This window comes from Amia ocellicauda, chromosome 4 (assembly GCF_036373705.1).
Source record: "Amia ocellicauda isolate fAmiCal2 chromosome 4, fAmiCal2.hap1, whole genome shotgun sequence".
Classification (NCBI taxonomy): Eukaryota; Metazoa; Chordata; class Actinopteri; order Amiiformes; family Amiidae; genus Amia; species Amia ocellicauda.
The window spans coordinates 3,655,994-3,674,146 of record NC_089853.1 but is presented as its reverse complement, the minus strand read 5'-3'; the positions used below and the strand labels follow the sequence as shown (position 1 = coordinate 3,674,146).

The 18,153-nt window shown below is 37.3% G+C and overlaps 1 protein-coding gene across 1 annotated transcript in view; it reads right to left on the bottom strand.

Moving 5' to 3' along the window:
* The window catches only part of LOC136747589 (protein kinase C-binding protein NELL1), a 154,997-nt gene that overhangs the window by 22,343 nt on the left and 114,501 nt on the right, over window positions 1-18,153 (bottom strand). Inside the window, exon 15 of the mRNA XM_066700531.1 lies at window positions 5,545-5,640. Coding sequence (XP_066556628.1) covers window positions 5,545-5,640 — 96 coding nt within the window. The remainder of the gene's footprint in view (window positions 1-5,544; window positions 5,641-18,153) is intronic.

The following is an 18,153-nucleotide window of genomic DNA, read 5'->3' as shown; positions in this document are numbered from 1 at the left end:
CCAAATTCAAATCTGCAAAAATCTCTCAATCTGTAATCAAGGACAGTGAGGTGTTTTATTCACTGTAAGCTACCAAAGGGGATTGCTTCTTCAATGACAGTTTTATTTATTTTAAGCATAACAGAAATATATAAAATAAAAATAAACCTCACTGTATATAACTGTTCAAACCACCCTTGCAAGTGGAATGATCTTTCAGAAATCATACTACAAAAAGGGAACTATGCACAGAGCAATGGGTTCATGTATTTAATTATTATCATGCATTTAAAAGAAAACTGATCATTGCTTTTCTCTCCAAGGAGGTCATCCATTATATGATTCTAAAGTCAGATACAATGTCTCTAGAAAAGTACATAACATATGCTGATGCTGCATCTATAGGTGCCCTTCACAAGGAAAGGAGATTGCAGGAAGAGTGCAACAGATACAGAATAATGGGCAAATATGCAAAGAAAAGCATTCACATCCAATCTCTTTCCGATGAAACATTAGAGATGTCTTTGAGAAGATGACATGACTCAGAGAAACACAATTTGGAAATATGTTTGAGAGGAGAAAATATCAGAAATTATGTACACTGAGCACTACACCATTGAAAAGAGCTTTGGATCGTGACATAGGGATTTGTTACTATCAATCTAAATAAAAATACCTTAAGGTAAATAAGGGGTTTTAACTTGATCTTGAGTTCTCTCTGATGGTCTGACCTAAACCCCATTGAAATGTTGATGTTTTGTAGCAGTTTGCTGTAATATGGAACCAAATGATAACCTCTGTAGCATTTTCTTTGGATAAAACTAATACAATTTCATCCCAATCCATATTGTATTCCAATTAATCCTTTCTTACATGTATTCCAGTATGATGTCCTGGTAACCTATAATTCTGAACAGCAGATATATGTATGTGAAAGGAAATGGTCAATAATGTTGTTAGATATAGTCCACAACTGTGTAGTTCTGTGTTTTCTTAGAAGTTGCTGTATAAAATATTCAGCAGGGGAATTAAACTAAAACACAATCCCATTGAATCTCAGCTTTTCCCCCCCTTCTCCATTATCTTTATTTTTAGTTGCTTTTAACCTTCGAGATCCTCCTGTAGGAGCATAAAGAGAGGATCATGGGGACAGGATTTGTTGTTTAGCCAATCAGACTAATACCCAGTAGGAGGACATACAAAGAGAAACAATACATTTGGGCCTCATTTATGGCAAACAGAAAAATAAATCTCTTTCACAGAATTTGTGAAAAAAGACAGATGGGTTTGAGAATCGCTCTCTTCGTTTAGTATGGGAATGTGCGATGAAGCGGAAAAGGCAACATCTTCAAAGCACCCATGGACAAAGTCAGGAGTCTACAGGGAATAAGCTAATTACAGGCATGATGTGCTTGTCTTTGTTTTACAAGCACCTGCTTTGAAAGGGTTCACAATGAATTCAGATTAATATGCTTAAAAATCAAACAATCTGGTAAGTGGCCTCATTAAAAGGATCTCAATCTTGAAAACATCTACATCCCCCCCCCAATGCTTTAAGGATACACACTGCATTTGTATTATAATGACTCCCGTTATATAGTATATTAAGATTTTGTATCATTAACCTAGCCTAGGGAGACCATCTTTATTTCCAAATAGTTCTATTTTTGAACAAAAAGATGTGTCAAATTGGTCTGTGTGTTTTTGGTGCCATTGTCAATATGTATTAGGTAATGTATTTTCAGTGGCCATTTAAACTTCTACATAATATGAATCTCTGTATTTGGTAAGATTATTTTAAGCGGTTTGAATACAAGTTAGATTCAATTCTTTGTTATTGCATTTCTTAGCAGATGCCCTTTTTGTTCTTAGTGTTTGAATCAGTGGGTAAGATTGGCATCAGTGACATCAAATTTCCACTGCATCCTTATATGAAACAGAAGTGATGGTAGACAGATTAGTCGAAAAAAATGTTCTCAAACTCCCCAACGCCTGTAGAACAGAGTACAGCTGCATAATGCCTTAGCACTGCTTTTTATCTCTGACCTGGACAAACCTCCTACTTAATGGCAGCATGTCTCCATGGCCATTAATTATCAGCTTTCCATCTCAACTCATCTAAAGGTCTCTAAATGTGCACTGTTGTGATGATTATGTGCTGTGGATTTCTTTCCATCGGGGGATACTATAAATGAAAGGAGCAGTTATTGCCCTCTCCTGTTATGTCATTTCTTTCTTGTCCCTGCTCAGCGGGTTCTTCCCAAGTGACACGGTCAAAGATTAAGCTTTAAATATCTCTGAATACTAACTACATGCGGTCCTAGCCAGGCAAAGGTACAGCACGTTGGTTTATAGCCCCTCAAATGTCAGTGCTGGACACATTTTTACAGTTTTACAGTGATTGCTACAGAAATAAGAGAATTAAATGTTTTTCAAGCAAGACTTTCAAAACTGCTTCAGCAGCAGATATAATAGTTGACAGCATATGGTGGTCCATATATATGGACTATAATGAAATGGTTGAAGGGGTCCTTCAACACTTAAATTAAAAATGAATCAGTTGTTTTCATGAAAAAGTAATTTCTCATCATGCATCTGCCTGCTGTAGGAAATGCATCTTTGATTTAAATATATCTTCAATCACTTTATCTGTCCCGCACTCTGTTGTTCCAAATCAATACAAAAGGGTGGAAATCTGAAATTATAACCTTCAGCCCAGAAACATAATTTCATGCAAATCCTTGTCACAGAGCAGGTCAGACAAATAAGAAAAAAAACAACGATTTAATTAAATTACAGACCCGAATAGATTTGTGAATAACATAATTGGCTAATCATATTGTAATAATAAAGATGAGGTTTTGGATTAACCTACGCATTTATAACTGATGGAATATTCAACAAGGACTCACGCTGAAAATTAAAACGTTTTTTTCACTACCAGGTTGTGATGGGTATCCTACAAAATGAAATAACCTGGTAAAAATATGATGTACATAATTTCTTCTCCTTAGGAAAAGGGCTATTCAATAGCATACTTAAATTTTACTATATGGCACTGATAACAAATTTGTATGCAGAAAGAAGTTTATTATGGTGCATATATTTTGCTGCCTTCCACATTTGGATTTGGAAGATGTTTAACATGAAAAGATTAAGGTTTATGTAACAGAATAAAATGATATGTATGAATAAAGAATGTTTTCTTGATTTGTTCAAGGGTGCAAGGAGCCACAATGACTCTTTTTAATGTCAGGAATATTCATTTTTATCTTTTGTGCGAAGACTGTCGAATCCTCCTTAATCTTTGGCAAATCTTTCTATTTTTACATTATAATTTAAAATAAAATAGTCAATTAAACCTGCAAAATAATTTGCCACCAATTCAACACATTTTCAGTTTATGCAAATTGCACTGTGTTATTCCCTGAGTTACATTCAGTGGCACCTGGTAGCTACCTAATGAAAAAGTGTTTTTCATTATTTAAAAATTTAACCCAACACGAAAGTACAATATGCAAAGATTGCAAATAAATGTGATTTTACTCTGAGAAAATAGAAAATAAAAAGTAAATTCAGTTTTAAAATGTTAAAATTCATGTATTCAAAGGTTAACTTGGAAAACATGCTGCCAGAAAATGGTGAAAGCCTTAAAGCACACACGCACACGCATACACACACACACACACACACACACTCTCACACACACACACACACACACACACACACACACACACACACACACACACTCTCACACAAGCAGATAGACTTATTTTCTATTTTCAGCCTAGTATTGGTTGCTGCAGAATGTCTCATCTTGCAAAGTTACAGTGGGGGTTATGTGTGATGTAGCAAGAGAAAGATACACAAAGCTGAATTCTGAAAAGTGTTAAAACACTAAAAAAATGAACACAGTGCAATTACCAGTTAAACAAAGCTGCAGTAAATAATGACTTGTACAAAATGGCTGTGTTTCTTGTTGACGTTGTTTTGATGATGGCAGCGGTGGTTCTCTGGGGAACAGATTAGTGTGTCACATTGACAATGTTCTGACCATTACTACAGTTTGGGAAGAAAATAAAGAGGCCACCGACTCCCTCCATTGTTTTAAACCCTCTTAAAACAAGGTTTCCATGACAACGACGACCTTTGTTCAAGACAATTACATCAGGAAAAGTTATTTCCAACAGAGACTGGTCTCTCTGGTATGAAAAATTAAACTCTAGAGATAAAAGGTCAATAAAAGTTAGCATAATAGCATACAGCTATAGAGTGCCATGCCATTATATCTTGTTATCAAAGCCTTGCTATTGCATTGACTGATGATTTAATACAAAATACAGGAACACACTGGGCTGTTACTTCACGGATGCTTTGGGGGCCCACTAAACACAGTGAAAATGCACCAAAACATGTGCAGTGTAGGATGTGCGTATGGTGGGGGTGCTGGGTGTTTTGTCATCTCCAAATTCAATAAAGGCACACAAAAGTGGGGCAACAAAGCACTTTTAGGGCACTTCCATCATTAAAGTGGCCCCTCCCCCCAAATAAACTATGCCCCTGGGTACCAGCGAGTAAAGTACATTTTAATACTGGGCGCCAAGCCAACAGATTTCAAATAATGTTGGATCGGTTCCCATTCCTTTTTGTGAAAAACTATTTCTTGTTCAAAAATCGCCAGCTTACAAAAAAAACATGTAAATAAACAAATGTGCTGCATTGCCTCAGATTTGTCAGTCAGTGAAGCTTCGCGCCAGATGTAGCTTTCCAAATTGGGAAAGGAGCAGACAAAAAAAGAGAAGAAAAGAAGGCAGTGCCAATTTGACTTAGGCTAACAGATCTTATAAATATTTACAAGCATCTCCCCCCGTCTCATTTTGATTCCTAATCCACAGTCTACAAATTTCTTAGACTGCCTTTTGAACAAGATCATAGAATCGCCCGAGGGAAAAAGACTCATCTACTAAAAATATTGAGCAGGACAGCATTTGCAGAATTGGGGGGAAAAAGCCAGGAGTAACACCAGAACACAGAGCCTGCACGTCTCCAGTGATCAATGTGGCTTTAAGGGATTTAGTCGCAAATCACCACTTGTACTTCACAAGACCTCACGACAGACGGTGCACAGTATCTCCACTATCGTAGAGCCCCAAACTCATCTGCGTTTAGGCAAGACATTTACAGGACCCTGGATGATAAGAAAGTAGTTAAATCTTTCACATGTGATTGATTGCATTTTACATTTGCCCTCCTCCCCCCAGTATTACTCCACCTTTTGGAAAAACAGATATTAACAACCCATATGTGTCATTATGTCATCCTAATTAATACATTGGAGTTTATTATTGCTCATTATGAAGAACAAAATCTTACTGCTCAGTATCGGCCCGGTGAGATTAGGCTGCTTAAGTAGAAGAAAAATGTTTTCTGGTTTAGGGAAGGAAGGGAGAACACGGACGCCATGTGGCTCTCTGGACTGCCCACGTGCTTTGAATGGTCAGGCTCAGTGACACCGAACACACACTTTTGGGGAAAAAAATAAAACAATGCATAAAAAAGTCCTACCTTTTTCACAGTGACTCCCCGTGAAGCCAGAGGAGCAGAGGCAGGTGTTTGGGGCCATACAGGTCCCCCCACTCCTGCAGCCCTCGTCGCAGAATGCTAGAGATGACAGAACAGAGGTCTTAGTTTGGTCCGGGACAGCAGTGAAGGAATACTTCATAGTTACCGTGATCAAGAAAGCAGAAAAGGAGAGATTATGAAGTGAAACAAGCAACAGAAACACACACAAGACAGGGTGTTACCTACAGAATCAGAAACCCCACCAAAAAAGATATAAATGCACACAGACAAGCTTTTTTAAGAAGTAGCAGGTTCGAACTATATCTCTCAGCAGTGCTTGCGTAGATGAAAATGACCATACTTTTCAGTGTTGATTATTACAGGTCCTATTTAGTATTTAACTGGTAGTGTAAACTACAGCAAACTTCTTCCCAAAAAAGCAATTTTTGAAAGCACAGTCATTCCCAACATATTTTAAATGTGCCATTTTATTGTGGTGGGTATGGGGGGGATCCTTTTCTCTGTCAATTTGGGGGAAAATTGACAAGTTATCCTGCTTTGGCAGGTCCCTTGACACACATTGAGCACTCTGTTGCTGTGTGATAGCTTTCCCCCTCAATTGCACTGTAAAAGGTGCAGTGTAGTATAAATAGAAAACAGACCATCTCTCTCGGTCCACCCGTGCTACTGCTGCTGTATTTCAGATACTTTGTTAAAATCACAGTCAATTTCTGCAGCCACTTCGCTTGATGGGTTAAAGAGCGGGTGTCCCTCTAACTCAGCATAATCATGTCGTATTCCCATCTCTCATGCAATATATACAGTAGCACTGCTGTCTCCGCAGAAAGTCAGGGGAAAAACCCTGGAATTTTCCATTTGCTGGCTTTAATGATACCTTCAACATGGAGAAAATGGTCACACATTGTTAATTACGTTTAAAAAATAATTAAGGATTAGGATTTGAGGAATTTTATGACTTAAAAGATTAACGCCTTTGAAATAATGGGTTTCTATTTATAGTAAATAATGTATAAGTCAAAGGCGTTGAGAAATTCTCAGAGAAAGACTTACTTATGAGATTGAATCTTTTCTCAATACAGTTATTTAAATTCATTATTTCAGCTCTTTAAAGGCCAACAACAACAACAAAAAGATTAAATAAATAAACAAATAGTGTGGTGTTATGCCAAAAGCTATTACTCCCTTTAATTTGACTTGTTCCCCAGTTTGAGCACTTTTATCATCAGATAATTAGAAGCCTGATTGGTTCTGCACTAATAATCTGCACACTTTAAAATTAATTACAGTTATATTGAGTCAATTTATCTATTTCTATAATTATCATTTTACTTCCATCAGCAGAAACCCAAGCTTGTCATACTAATGACATCAATTAAATGAAGAGTTATATTCCCTCTTCCACTCCGGCTAAATGCAAGTGCTCTGCAGAGAAACCGATACTCTAGACACAGTGTGAGCGTTGATATCACCTCTGGCGAGATCTGGCTGCGCGTGTGAATTCTCCAGCTTGACCGCTGGGTCGACCTACGCCAGACTCTGCATATCGAGGTGTGCTAGGTGGCACTTTACTTCATTCCTGGCTGGAAGCCGAGGATAACGCTGAGTCAGAGGAGACGGACTAAATGCATGATGGAAACCTACCATGCTACACTTCAATTTAGAGTAAATGGCAACTGTCACCTATTTCACACTTGGGCTGCATTTCCTGATGACTGAAAGTCTACAATATGAGCCAGCACTTTCTTATGGCAAGCCAAATTATCATTTAGAGATATCTCAAAATGCATTTAAAGATATCTTCAAATATTTAAAGATATCTCTAAATCATTTAAAGATATCTGCAAATCATTTAGAGATATCTCCAAATTACTTCCTGTATTTTGGCTGAGATTAGCACGTCCTGTTTCCTTATTCAGATACATAGAAATGAATGAACAAGTAAACAGGAAGGGATAATCTTGAGCTACATACAGGAAGTCATTTGAAGATATCTCTAAATGATTTGCAGATATCTCTAAATGTACTTTTAAATTAGATATCTTTAAATGATTTGCAGATATCTCTAATTGATCTGAAGATGTCTAAATGATTTAGAGATATCTTTAAATATTTGAAGATATCTGGAATTATTTGAAGATATCTTGAAATATCTGAAGATATCTTTAAATCATTTAGAGATATCTCTAAATGATAATTTGGCTTGCCATACTTTCTTGTTTCACAGCCTCACAGCTGCTAAGGATATTCTGCTGAAAAACATAAATCTGTCCTCAGAAAAGGAGAGCTTGATATAGACAGTACAGCATCTGAGAAGCGACGGCATTTAACAATACTAAAAAGTTAAACGGATTAGTGCTTATATAATATTTTTATGAAAGATACAGTAAAGGGCAATTTGAATTAGAATACACACACACACACACACACACACACACACACACACACACACACACACACAAACACTACTGGCCTCCCCAAGATGTTTCCACTTGTTTTGATGTCATGCCAGCATATATACAGGCAGCTATTTTGTTTTGCTGGTCATTAAAAATAAACCTTTAAAGAAACAAATTGTTCATAACAAGGTAAATAAGAGAGTGACTGACAAACTCCATCCAATTAATCCGGTGAGGCAACATTGCTAATAGACTGCACTTGGTGTGAAACAGGATCCAAAATCATAAAGTAAAACTTAATGCAAACTGAGGTGTAATAATGAAAATTTTGTTATAAATATTGTCATCAGCAACAATTAAATACCATCAGAGTCCCATTTACATAATGGATGTATTGCTTTTTTACTACATCCTCCAGTCTTGAGCAGTAGGCACTTTAGTCGAATATCTGACAAGGGACTGTGTCTTCTAAAGGTTTTTATTTAGCATTTCTGTTTTAAAGCACACCTTTACAAGCGGTAGAGAGAGTGTACACTACACACTGCAAAACCTAGACAAGGAAAAACCATTGCCAAGGAAATTATTAAAATGGGTTCATGTCCTTTCCATCTCAAACTGAATTTAATTTTATATTTATATTTATATAATACAATTTCCTGGAAATACATTTTGAAGAGAGAGGATAAAGCATCTATTGCCAATTAAATGAAGGAGGCCATAATTAAATCAGTATTGGAATGAATTTGGAACACATTAAGGCCTTTGTTTGGTTTGGATTTCAATCATTCTGCTATGTGTACAAGTCAGATGCTTCTGTTGATCTGAATTTGTTCCAATTCAGTTCATTATTTCAATTTAACAATGGCCACAATCGCACAAATTAAAATTTAATACACATTAATGTTCGGGTTTAACTCTCGCCTGTTAAAAATCAATCTAATTACAGGCAATTTAGCAGCATTACTTAATTGTGTCTTCAATAACAAAATCCCTAAGGCTAATTAAAAGATTAGCAGACTTTAAAATGGAATGCCACTGGTATGACATTTCAGAATTACATAGATGCACAAGATATTACAATGTTTCCTTTATTTTCCTCGTGTACACAGCAAATCGAAAACAAACTAAACATTATGGATAATCCAGGAAAAGTTTAGACAATTAAACCTCAGATTAACCTGATTCTTTGTACATTTGATGAATGAATGAAAAATTATTTTTGAGCAAGACTGTTTTTCATTGCAGAAGGCTGCAGCACTCCACAAGAAGTTACAAACACAGATGCATATTCTATCAAATTATTAGACTATTTGCTAGCTGGCATTGACAGTGTGAGGACAAAGTTACTTAAACATTCATAAAATGCAATATGAAATGAGCATCGTATTATACTGGAAAAAACTGAAGCAGCTGTGATACATATTGTAGTCTTGAGTTGATCAGGAAGCAGATTATTCAAGGGGCTCCAGTCCGAGCTACAACACTGCAGGGTTGAACTTAAGCAGTCAGAGTACAAAAGGATGAAGGGTGATGGACTCTGTCACAGAACCTCTCTCTGACCTCCTCAGCGGGTGGTCTCTCAGGATGGATACTGAACGGCACTGAGCACCTGCTCTACAATGACCTTCCCAAAATCTGCAGCTACAATCGTAAAGCCATTTCCTGTGATCTTGCTCCAATCGCAGGTTCTTGGGTTAGAATAAAATAAATCTATTCCCTCACAGTAAGTTGGTATGAAATAGAGGAAAACAATTTCACAAACAATGCATTCAGTCAATGTTCTTGCTGCGTGCGTACGTTACAGATTAACTTGCGTAATGGCGTATACGTGGTGGTGTGAAGGTATAACACGTCCTATATTATGAGATTCTTGGTTTGAAAAGTTTTCAGGGTTGTCTCTGGTGAGGGGATATCAGGACTGTGAAGGCACCGAACCACCAGTGAGTTCTTATCTACTGTTTCATTAAATTGATGCATGATTGACATTTAAAATCTGTCTATTGCACTGTAACCAGGGGCTGATGTGATATTTTAGATAAGATGGAGTTTACCACTCAGGACTATGAATAATTTTATAAGTATAATTGTAAAAGGTCTACCTAGTACAATCCATATCAATAGGATTGGCAGGCAGAATATTGGATTTTTTTATTTATTTGTGCAACATACTGATGAGTGTGGACAGAGTGAGTCTTAAATCTAAAGTAATTTTTGCTTGAACCAGTCAACTACTGATTATAAACATTAGATCTGTGTGTGTGCAGAGATTTTATTTTGTTGCAATTGCCCAATTTGTTTTTATATAAACCAAATATAACATTATACCATTCAATGGCAACATAAGCACATACAATACATTGTGCTCAATATTCCTTGGTGCTGTATGTTATACATTACCAATATTTAAAACTTAATGTATACCGGCCACAGCATTGTGAGGTTTTGTTTATGTAGCACTGATGTTCTCCGCTGTGTGACTGCCTGTCATCTTTAAAACACATTTAAAAGTCATTTTTGGTGAAGGAGGAAATTAGTCAGACAGGTAGCAATTAATGTGGGAGTGACAGAAACTGGCACAATTGCTACATTACAAAATGTAGCAATGAGGATATTAAAAACTAGCAAAATTTTGAGGATGCACACAGTCCTTTTAATTACCATCTTACATCAACTGTGATTTTAACAGTCTTGCTTAATGGCCGAGCTTTGCACACCGTTACTTCGGTAAATAACACATCATCAAAATTGATACAGTGATCGATCACGGTTCCTGCAAGTATAAGAACAAACAAAACATTTCGACCACCAGCACATTAGTCATAATGAAAAAAAGTTAGCCAGATGCAATGTGAAGTCAAGCAAAGATCTAACCTTGCTCTACACTGTTCTAAAAGATTCTGTGCCCCTGATAAATAAATTGTGGGATTGTGGAATAGTGTTATTGATCCATGCAACTTAGTTAACCTTGACCACAATAAAAAGCTAATAAGTAGCCTAGACTAAAGCTCTGGAGATTTCACATTTCAAGCATTGTGCTGCATGAACAGCAGCAAGGAACCTTCCAGTGACCGTGACATTTCCCCCAAGAATCAAGTTACACTCACTCATATTTCAGAATATTCATAATTCCCAATCACTGCTGCATGACACGTTGTAGTGTCTATGTATTATTTATGGAGTGGGTATTGAACGTCCTGAGCGCCTCCGAAATCTGCATACACTTTCGATTAAACAATTCCTGACACATTTTGAATGCTTTACAAGAATATGACTGCACAAAAGGAAGTTACAATATCAAAAGAGGCACGGGCGAGAGGAACTATTTAATGAAAATCTGGGTGTAGAGCATGTCGTTCTTCAAACTTTGTGTCAGAAACAACTTCACGCAGCAAAAGCTTGAGCTCATGGTAATGGGAAAGAGGGACAGTGACTGCAGTGACTAAGTGCCCATGTATTAACTGTGCATTAGGACCCTCCATGTAATTTCCCAAGGTGAACAGAATGAAACCACACAGAACACAATCAATGTAAAAACACATAGTCAAGGCCTTTAGGTTCTCCAAGCTGTACAGGGCCGGGTTCAAGCTTCAGGCTATCTTCTGTGGGTCTGCCACCGAAGAACCATCACGCTGTTCGGTATAACCGGGCGGTTTGGGAGGCTGACTGAGGACAAGGAGCCGGGAAGTGATTGGCATGAGGATTAAACTACCCTGTCATTACCCAAGCAGGGGCTCTCTGCAGGAAGCTGTTGGAGAACAACGCAGGCTTCATTGCAGCTGTGTCTCCAGAACATTTTCAAAGAACAGGTGGTCTGAAAATGTTTTTTTTATTTTAAATGGTAATGCTCATTGGCAAACAAATCTCTCATAAGTACTCTTTTATTCAGTCTTTTAATACAATAAATATACCAAAAAATCACAGCAATTATCCCTACTCCTTATGAAACCCTGGGTTCAGCCTCTAAGTGGTTCCCTAATGCATGTTTCTCTCACCATTTTATTTTATTAAATAAAGGGTCTAGCAACCCTTTATTTAATAAAATAAAATGGTGAGAGAAATTAACCTTTCGCATGTGTCATTCAGGCGTCAAACGGACGTTTCCAAATCAGTCCTCGGTGCAGATTTGCTTTAAAATGCACAGTGCATACAGTGAATATGCAGAGACCAGATTCAAACTGCCATTCAAGTCACATCTCAGATTGGCTCATTAAACACATCGAGAAAGTGATAGATATATCTTCTTCGTATATGTAGCATTTTGGCAGAATTACCACATCTTGATAATCTGATGGTTGTATTGGCTTTTTGTTTTTAGGGGCATGCATTTCATTTCAATGTAATATTATACATTATACATCACTCAACTCTATTTTTATTCTTTCAAGTAAACACGGTCCCCAAAACAATAGGCTGTTATTTTGTTTCCCCCTTTTCATTTTCTACTGGAGAAGAACAAGTATTGTGCTGAACTAACCTGGATTGTGAACTGTGTCTCACCAGCGTCCGTCATTCAAAAAGAGATTACAGAACATCCAATTGCAAAGACTACGGGGTCAATGGGAAAGAAAAGCACAACAACGAAGATGGAAGAGAAGCAGTTTTAAGCAATTGAGGCCAGATGAGATTGAAAAGGGGACCAACATGTTTCCACCCTCTTTGTCGGATAGAATAGTCACAGCTCTTAATGGTTTCTCACGATTTCTTTAAAATCACTATTTCCAGTAGTCTTTCTCTGGGTGTCAGCGCTGGCTCGTTTAGCACATGTGCATTAGAATAACTCAGAATTACAACAGAGGGGAGTTATCCTTAATTACCAGTACTTAACTATGCATCATCATGCACATTTTAGAGAGTCTATCCCCGACGACTCCCTGCGACAATTACACAACTATTTATTTTATCTTTTCACAGAAAGAATAGTGCTCTGCAGAGTGGGAGACTACAGAAAATAAATCAAAATACTATCTTCATCTTTATTAGCGCAGAAGAGGACAAAAGTGGAAGCATTAGTTGGTTCTGCCTAATCAGTCTCCATTTTCATTTAAAGCAGTTTGAGTGTTGAATGAGGTAGGGGAAAAAAGAGGGAATTCTTTGCAATCACTAAATAAAGCAGATAGACTTTAGCAGGGCCAGGACAAGATTTCATACATTGTCTCATAAACATGGCACAGGCAAGTCTTAAGTCTATCGCCACAGTGTTCTAAGGCTAAGTCTATTCAAATGTCTGGCTGTGTTTTTGTTGTTGTTGTCATTTTGAAGCAGGTCTGCCATATTAAAATAATTGTAGTAGAGATACGTACACAACAAAACACAAAGCTCAAAAAGAACACAAACACTACAACCTCATGTGGTCTGATGTTTCGCATCATTAGCACGCTGCAGACGATCATGCAGAAGCCACAGGTGGAAATGTGCTGGAGGTCAAATTGAAAAAGAACTGTTTGGCGTGCTTTGTGGCTTGGAATGCTTTCAAGTACTTGAACAAGATTATACTCGTTAAAGTATATGATGAGGATATGAGCACAAATACATAAAAAGGAGTTGCAAACAGGCTGTTTGTATTTTATCCTGATGGGCCCTTACAAATTACATTCACTGAAATAATGCATCAGACAAAACCTACTCCATACACAATGTAGCTTTGTTTTAAACTGAATTAACTAATAATACAAATAACATAACACACCGTTATGAATATTCTGTTAAGCTAAATCAAACTCTAACAGAGGCAATGTTCAGGCAAGGGCACATTCAACAAACTGAGAACATATGAGGCATAACGCAAAAACATCCCACTTTCAGATTGTTGGATGTGCGCCTCAGGATTTTCATCATTAATGATGTAAACTCTTTTTATAAATAAGAGTCTAACACAACACACAATTCTTTGTCATATTAGCTCTTAGAAAGACAAGACAATGGATAACACTTTTGTCGCTGAAAGGATTTCAACCACTGACGATAACATCTTCTTATGAATAAGTTAAAGGCAACGGGCCGATTTCTCTGACTATAATATTAGCATTAATGTGAAGGTATTATTCTCCACTGAAGGGATTGTAATTGGTATTAGGAAATCTGTCATATTTAGGGGACAAATGTGGACAGTAGTGAAGCGTGATTCAATCTGGAGATTTTGAAGGTTAGCAACATTAAATAGAACTCAAGAATGAATCTCAGAGAAAGAGGGCTAGGACTGTTTCCCACCTGGATAAAAGGTATAATTACTCAAAAATAGACACCTTTTCAATGAGGCAAACCTATTTTCCTACTGCATTTCTCAAGAAAACATACTAATGTTTTTTTTTAACAATTTTCTCTCCCTGTAATCTTAATATATTTCAGTGACAAATGCTGTTTCTCAATTCAATCCACACGACTATAATTAACTTAAGTGTCTTATATGAGAAATAAGCGAGGCACAGCCCTCCCCAGTCACGTGATCTCAACCCAGTGGAAAACCTTTGGGATAAGCTTGACATTTCAGGGGAAAATCAAGATTGCTCTTGGGGATGATAAGCATTCAATGGACCCAAAGAGACAGTGATACAGGAGTGTGACAGGATGCTTAGAGTCTTTGCAGCTGTGGCTGCCAAGGAAGGTGTACATTTCGAATATTGTCCAGTAAAATGGCAACTGAACACTTCATTTCCTTTTCCATACCTCTCATAGTTGCATTCCAGCCCCGGTAATTGTTACCACCAGGATATAAATATGAATGTATACGTCTTTACCAGAGACGTGCGATAGTCCTGTCAGATCTGGATTGCATGGATAGGAGATTTGACAGGCTGTCATTGCACCGCTAATCTCTACCAATGTGGCCTGAGATGGCTTGACGGCATGAACGACAGCAGGGATAAGATCATAACAGGCTTCTGAGTTGGAAAATAAGTCAGGTATCATGTTGTCTCTTGTCAAAATGATATTGTAGGAGTCATTTATCAGATAACCTAAAAAACTCTGGAATGGAAAATGGAGTGAGGTCCTTTTATTCAAGTGTACCCAATCTAGATTCCTGTTTGTTCGTTTTGAAGCTTTTTTGAAGAAGTTACTGTATTCTTTTTAATTCCATTCCGTCTATTTCTGGTCTGACAAAGTACAAAACCTCATCCCACTCAAAGCAGCTCACGCAAAGGTCAAGGAAAAAAGTTACTTTGAAATTATAATGTCAGAAACAAATCGCAGCCTCTTTAGAGATATATCATCAAAGCTCTCAGAAGTTTGACATTAATAGAGATACAGATGACAGCTGAATGAGAACAAAATTGAGGAATTTCAAAGTTGATGTGTTTGTGTTTGTTTTTCTGGATGTTGCATAAATAGTGAGGCTGTATATTCAACTTAACTGCTGTTGCAGATTATTTGGCTTGAGTTTAATTTAATGCATTTAGGAAGTAATATCCAAGTAAATATGATAGAAAATCATTCTGAATTAAATTGAGAAAAATAGGAACAAATGAATTATGTACCAATACAGCACCAGGATATAAACCGATTAATAATTGCTCCCAGGATGGTAATTTAACTGGAATAAACTCCAAAGGAAAATAAAGGTAACTGATTTCAATATTGTCCATCTCCTGTTCGCCAACATAGACCTATATATTAAATGGCACACCGATTGGTTTCTTATCTTCCGTGCAACATGAGTTGTTTTAACTGCTTCCTATTTCCTAGCAACAAATTAATAGTTTATACCAGTTTCATATGAAGAGCCGACAAGGCCTGGGGCTCAGTTGGTGAGGGGGAGTCTCACCCGAAATCCCAGCAGAGCACTTTCTCTGTCTGGAGAGGAGACTGACGTGTTTAAAGCGAACGGCAGAAGATGCAGAATCATCCACAATCACAGCCATGAGCTATTTAATCAAGCCAAAATTAAATCCACGTAGTTCTGAGTCAGTCTACAGCCATGTGCTCACGTCACTTGTTTCAGTGGGAAAAGCAGTTTGTGATTAAATAACTTGTGCTCACGTATGGATCCACACAATGTTTGTCTCACTACAGTCAACGAGGTGAACAACAGTACATGTGCTGTTGTGGGTTAAATCAACAGGAAACATGAAATGTGTAACTGATTTAATCAAAATCCATAAGAACGGCAAACATTCTGTAACATGTAGTTTGAAATTAATAAAGATAAAAGACCAATTGCCACTTCCCTGCAACAAATATGTCCAGCATTACATTTTCTTAAGTTTTTATAAAAGATGTAGTGAATAGTCGACTTTCTGTCCTTGAAACAGTCACTAAATCTCAGAAGTCTAATCTTCTTAAATGAAATACCGTTGTGATATTGCAGACTGTCATGCAGCTATAATCCATGAGTGCTCTCCAAATGTGACCCTTAAGCATTTATAACCTCTGAGAAGTGATGTAAGCTCCTATGCCAGGCCGTACTGCTTTACACCATGTGGTCTACGAGGTTTTCATGAACACAGCACCCTTCCCATGGAGGTAAATACTTTATTGACCACATCAAACCGATCCAGATCAGCAGGGACACACGCACCCGGAGACACAAATGGAAATTGGGCTTCAAGGCATTCAAGACAGAAAACAGGAGACACTTCTTCACACAGAGAGGCGTCACAATCTGAACAAACTCCCCAGCGATGTGGCTGAAGAGACAATTTGGGAACATTAAAAAACAGACTGGATAGGATCCTTGGATCACTTAGTTATTAATGGACATCAAATGAGCACGATTGGACAAATGGCCTCCTCTCCTTGTTCAACTTTCTTATGTTCTTCTTATTTTCTTAAATCTTTCATCTTCCATCCTGGGCAGGTCTTCTGGAGACCGTGTTACATAGTGCTCAGACGCTTTTGTCTGATATGCTTCCTCTGAGATGTTTTAGCGAACATGAATATTTTTAGGTATGCCCCTAACTACAGGTTGACTGAAAAATGTAAATTCTAACCTTAACCCAAAACCGAAATGTAACCATCCTTAATTCTCACAATGTAACCTAAGAGGGACGTTTGCTTAACTGTAAAATACCATAGCCTTCCCCTACAGTAAGAACACATTCAGAAAATTGGAAATCTTGACTTTTTGACAAAACATGATGATATTTTTTAAAAAGGATCATAAAGAACCAATGAGCGTTCCCAATAAATTAGTACTGGGTTTTTATCTGTCCTCAGATTGATAACTTTGTAATGAAATTTATGAAATATTTCCTGACTATAGGTTATTGCACATCAGCTCAACCCTGACAATTTAATCTGGGCAGCTAACCAGGAAATAACTATATCTTCAGAAAAGATAAAAGCCACACAGCTGTAACTGCATCCAAGGAAATGTACAAAGTTAATGCTTAAGGGCTGCTCATTACTTGAAGCTTAAGCCTTTTTGGCTTCAAGGCAAGTGTCTCGAGTTTATGGACACATTAGTGGATTAATGACTTTAAGCATCATACAGCGCCATTGCATAGATGAAAAACACACCAGGAGTGGCAGAGGTCGGATCGGGATCAGGCGATACTTGATGAGTCAAGCTGGGGTAATAACATGTCCCCTTTGTTTGAAAAATTGATGACTACAGAAGGCCAGGCTTTTAGAAATTTCGAGAAAGCCTGCAGGACCCGACAGGCATTTCAATGAAGACAGATTAACCTAGGAAAGACTCATACCATTGGTAGCTAATGGCAGTGTGAACGCATTTGATATAATTGGAGAATCAATTATTGAATCTGAGAACGCAAGGAGCTAAGAATATTGTTGTCTTTCATCGCAATATAATGCGTGTTTCCTAAGGTCAATTTTTCTTTACAATGATCATTCTAATTTGGAAATCGAGCGACAAAGAAAAATAATTCTCAAAATAATCAAGTTTTGAATAGTTTGTTTTATTTGCAAGCATACAGAATGTGTGCCCAACCTAATCAAGGTAAAGCCAGCATTCAGAGCAAAGCAATTTAAAGTGTGTTCTGCGCACATATTACTTGTTTCATAATAAATAGGCAAATAGATAACATCATATTATATAGTTCTATGTGTCTGTTGTTGTTTCGTCTGAGCTCTTAAAGGACAAGTCAAATGTGGTAGTTTGAATCAATTATTCTAAATTAACTGCAATGTATTATTGCTTCTGCTTGCACACAGATTTTTTGTTTTAATAAATATTGAACTTTAACAGCATATACTCCCCATGATGTACAACCACATGGTATAGCTTGGGAAAGAATTA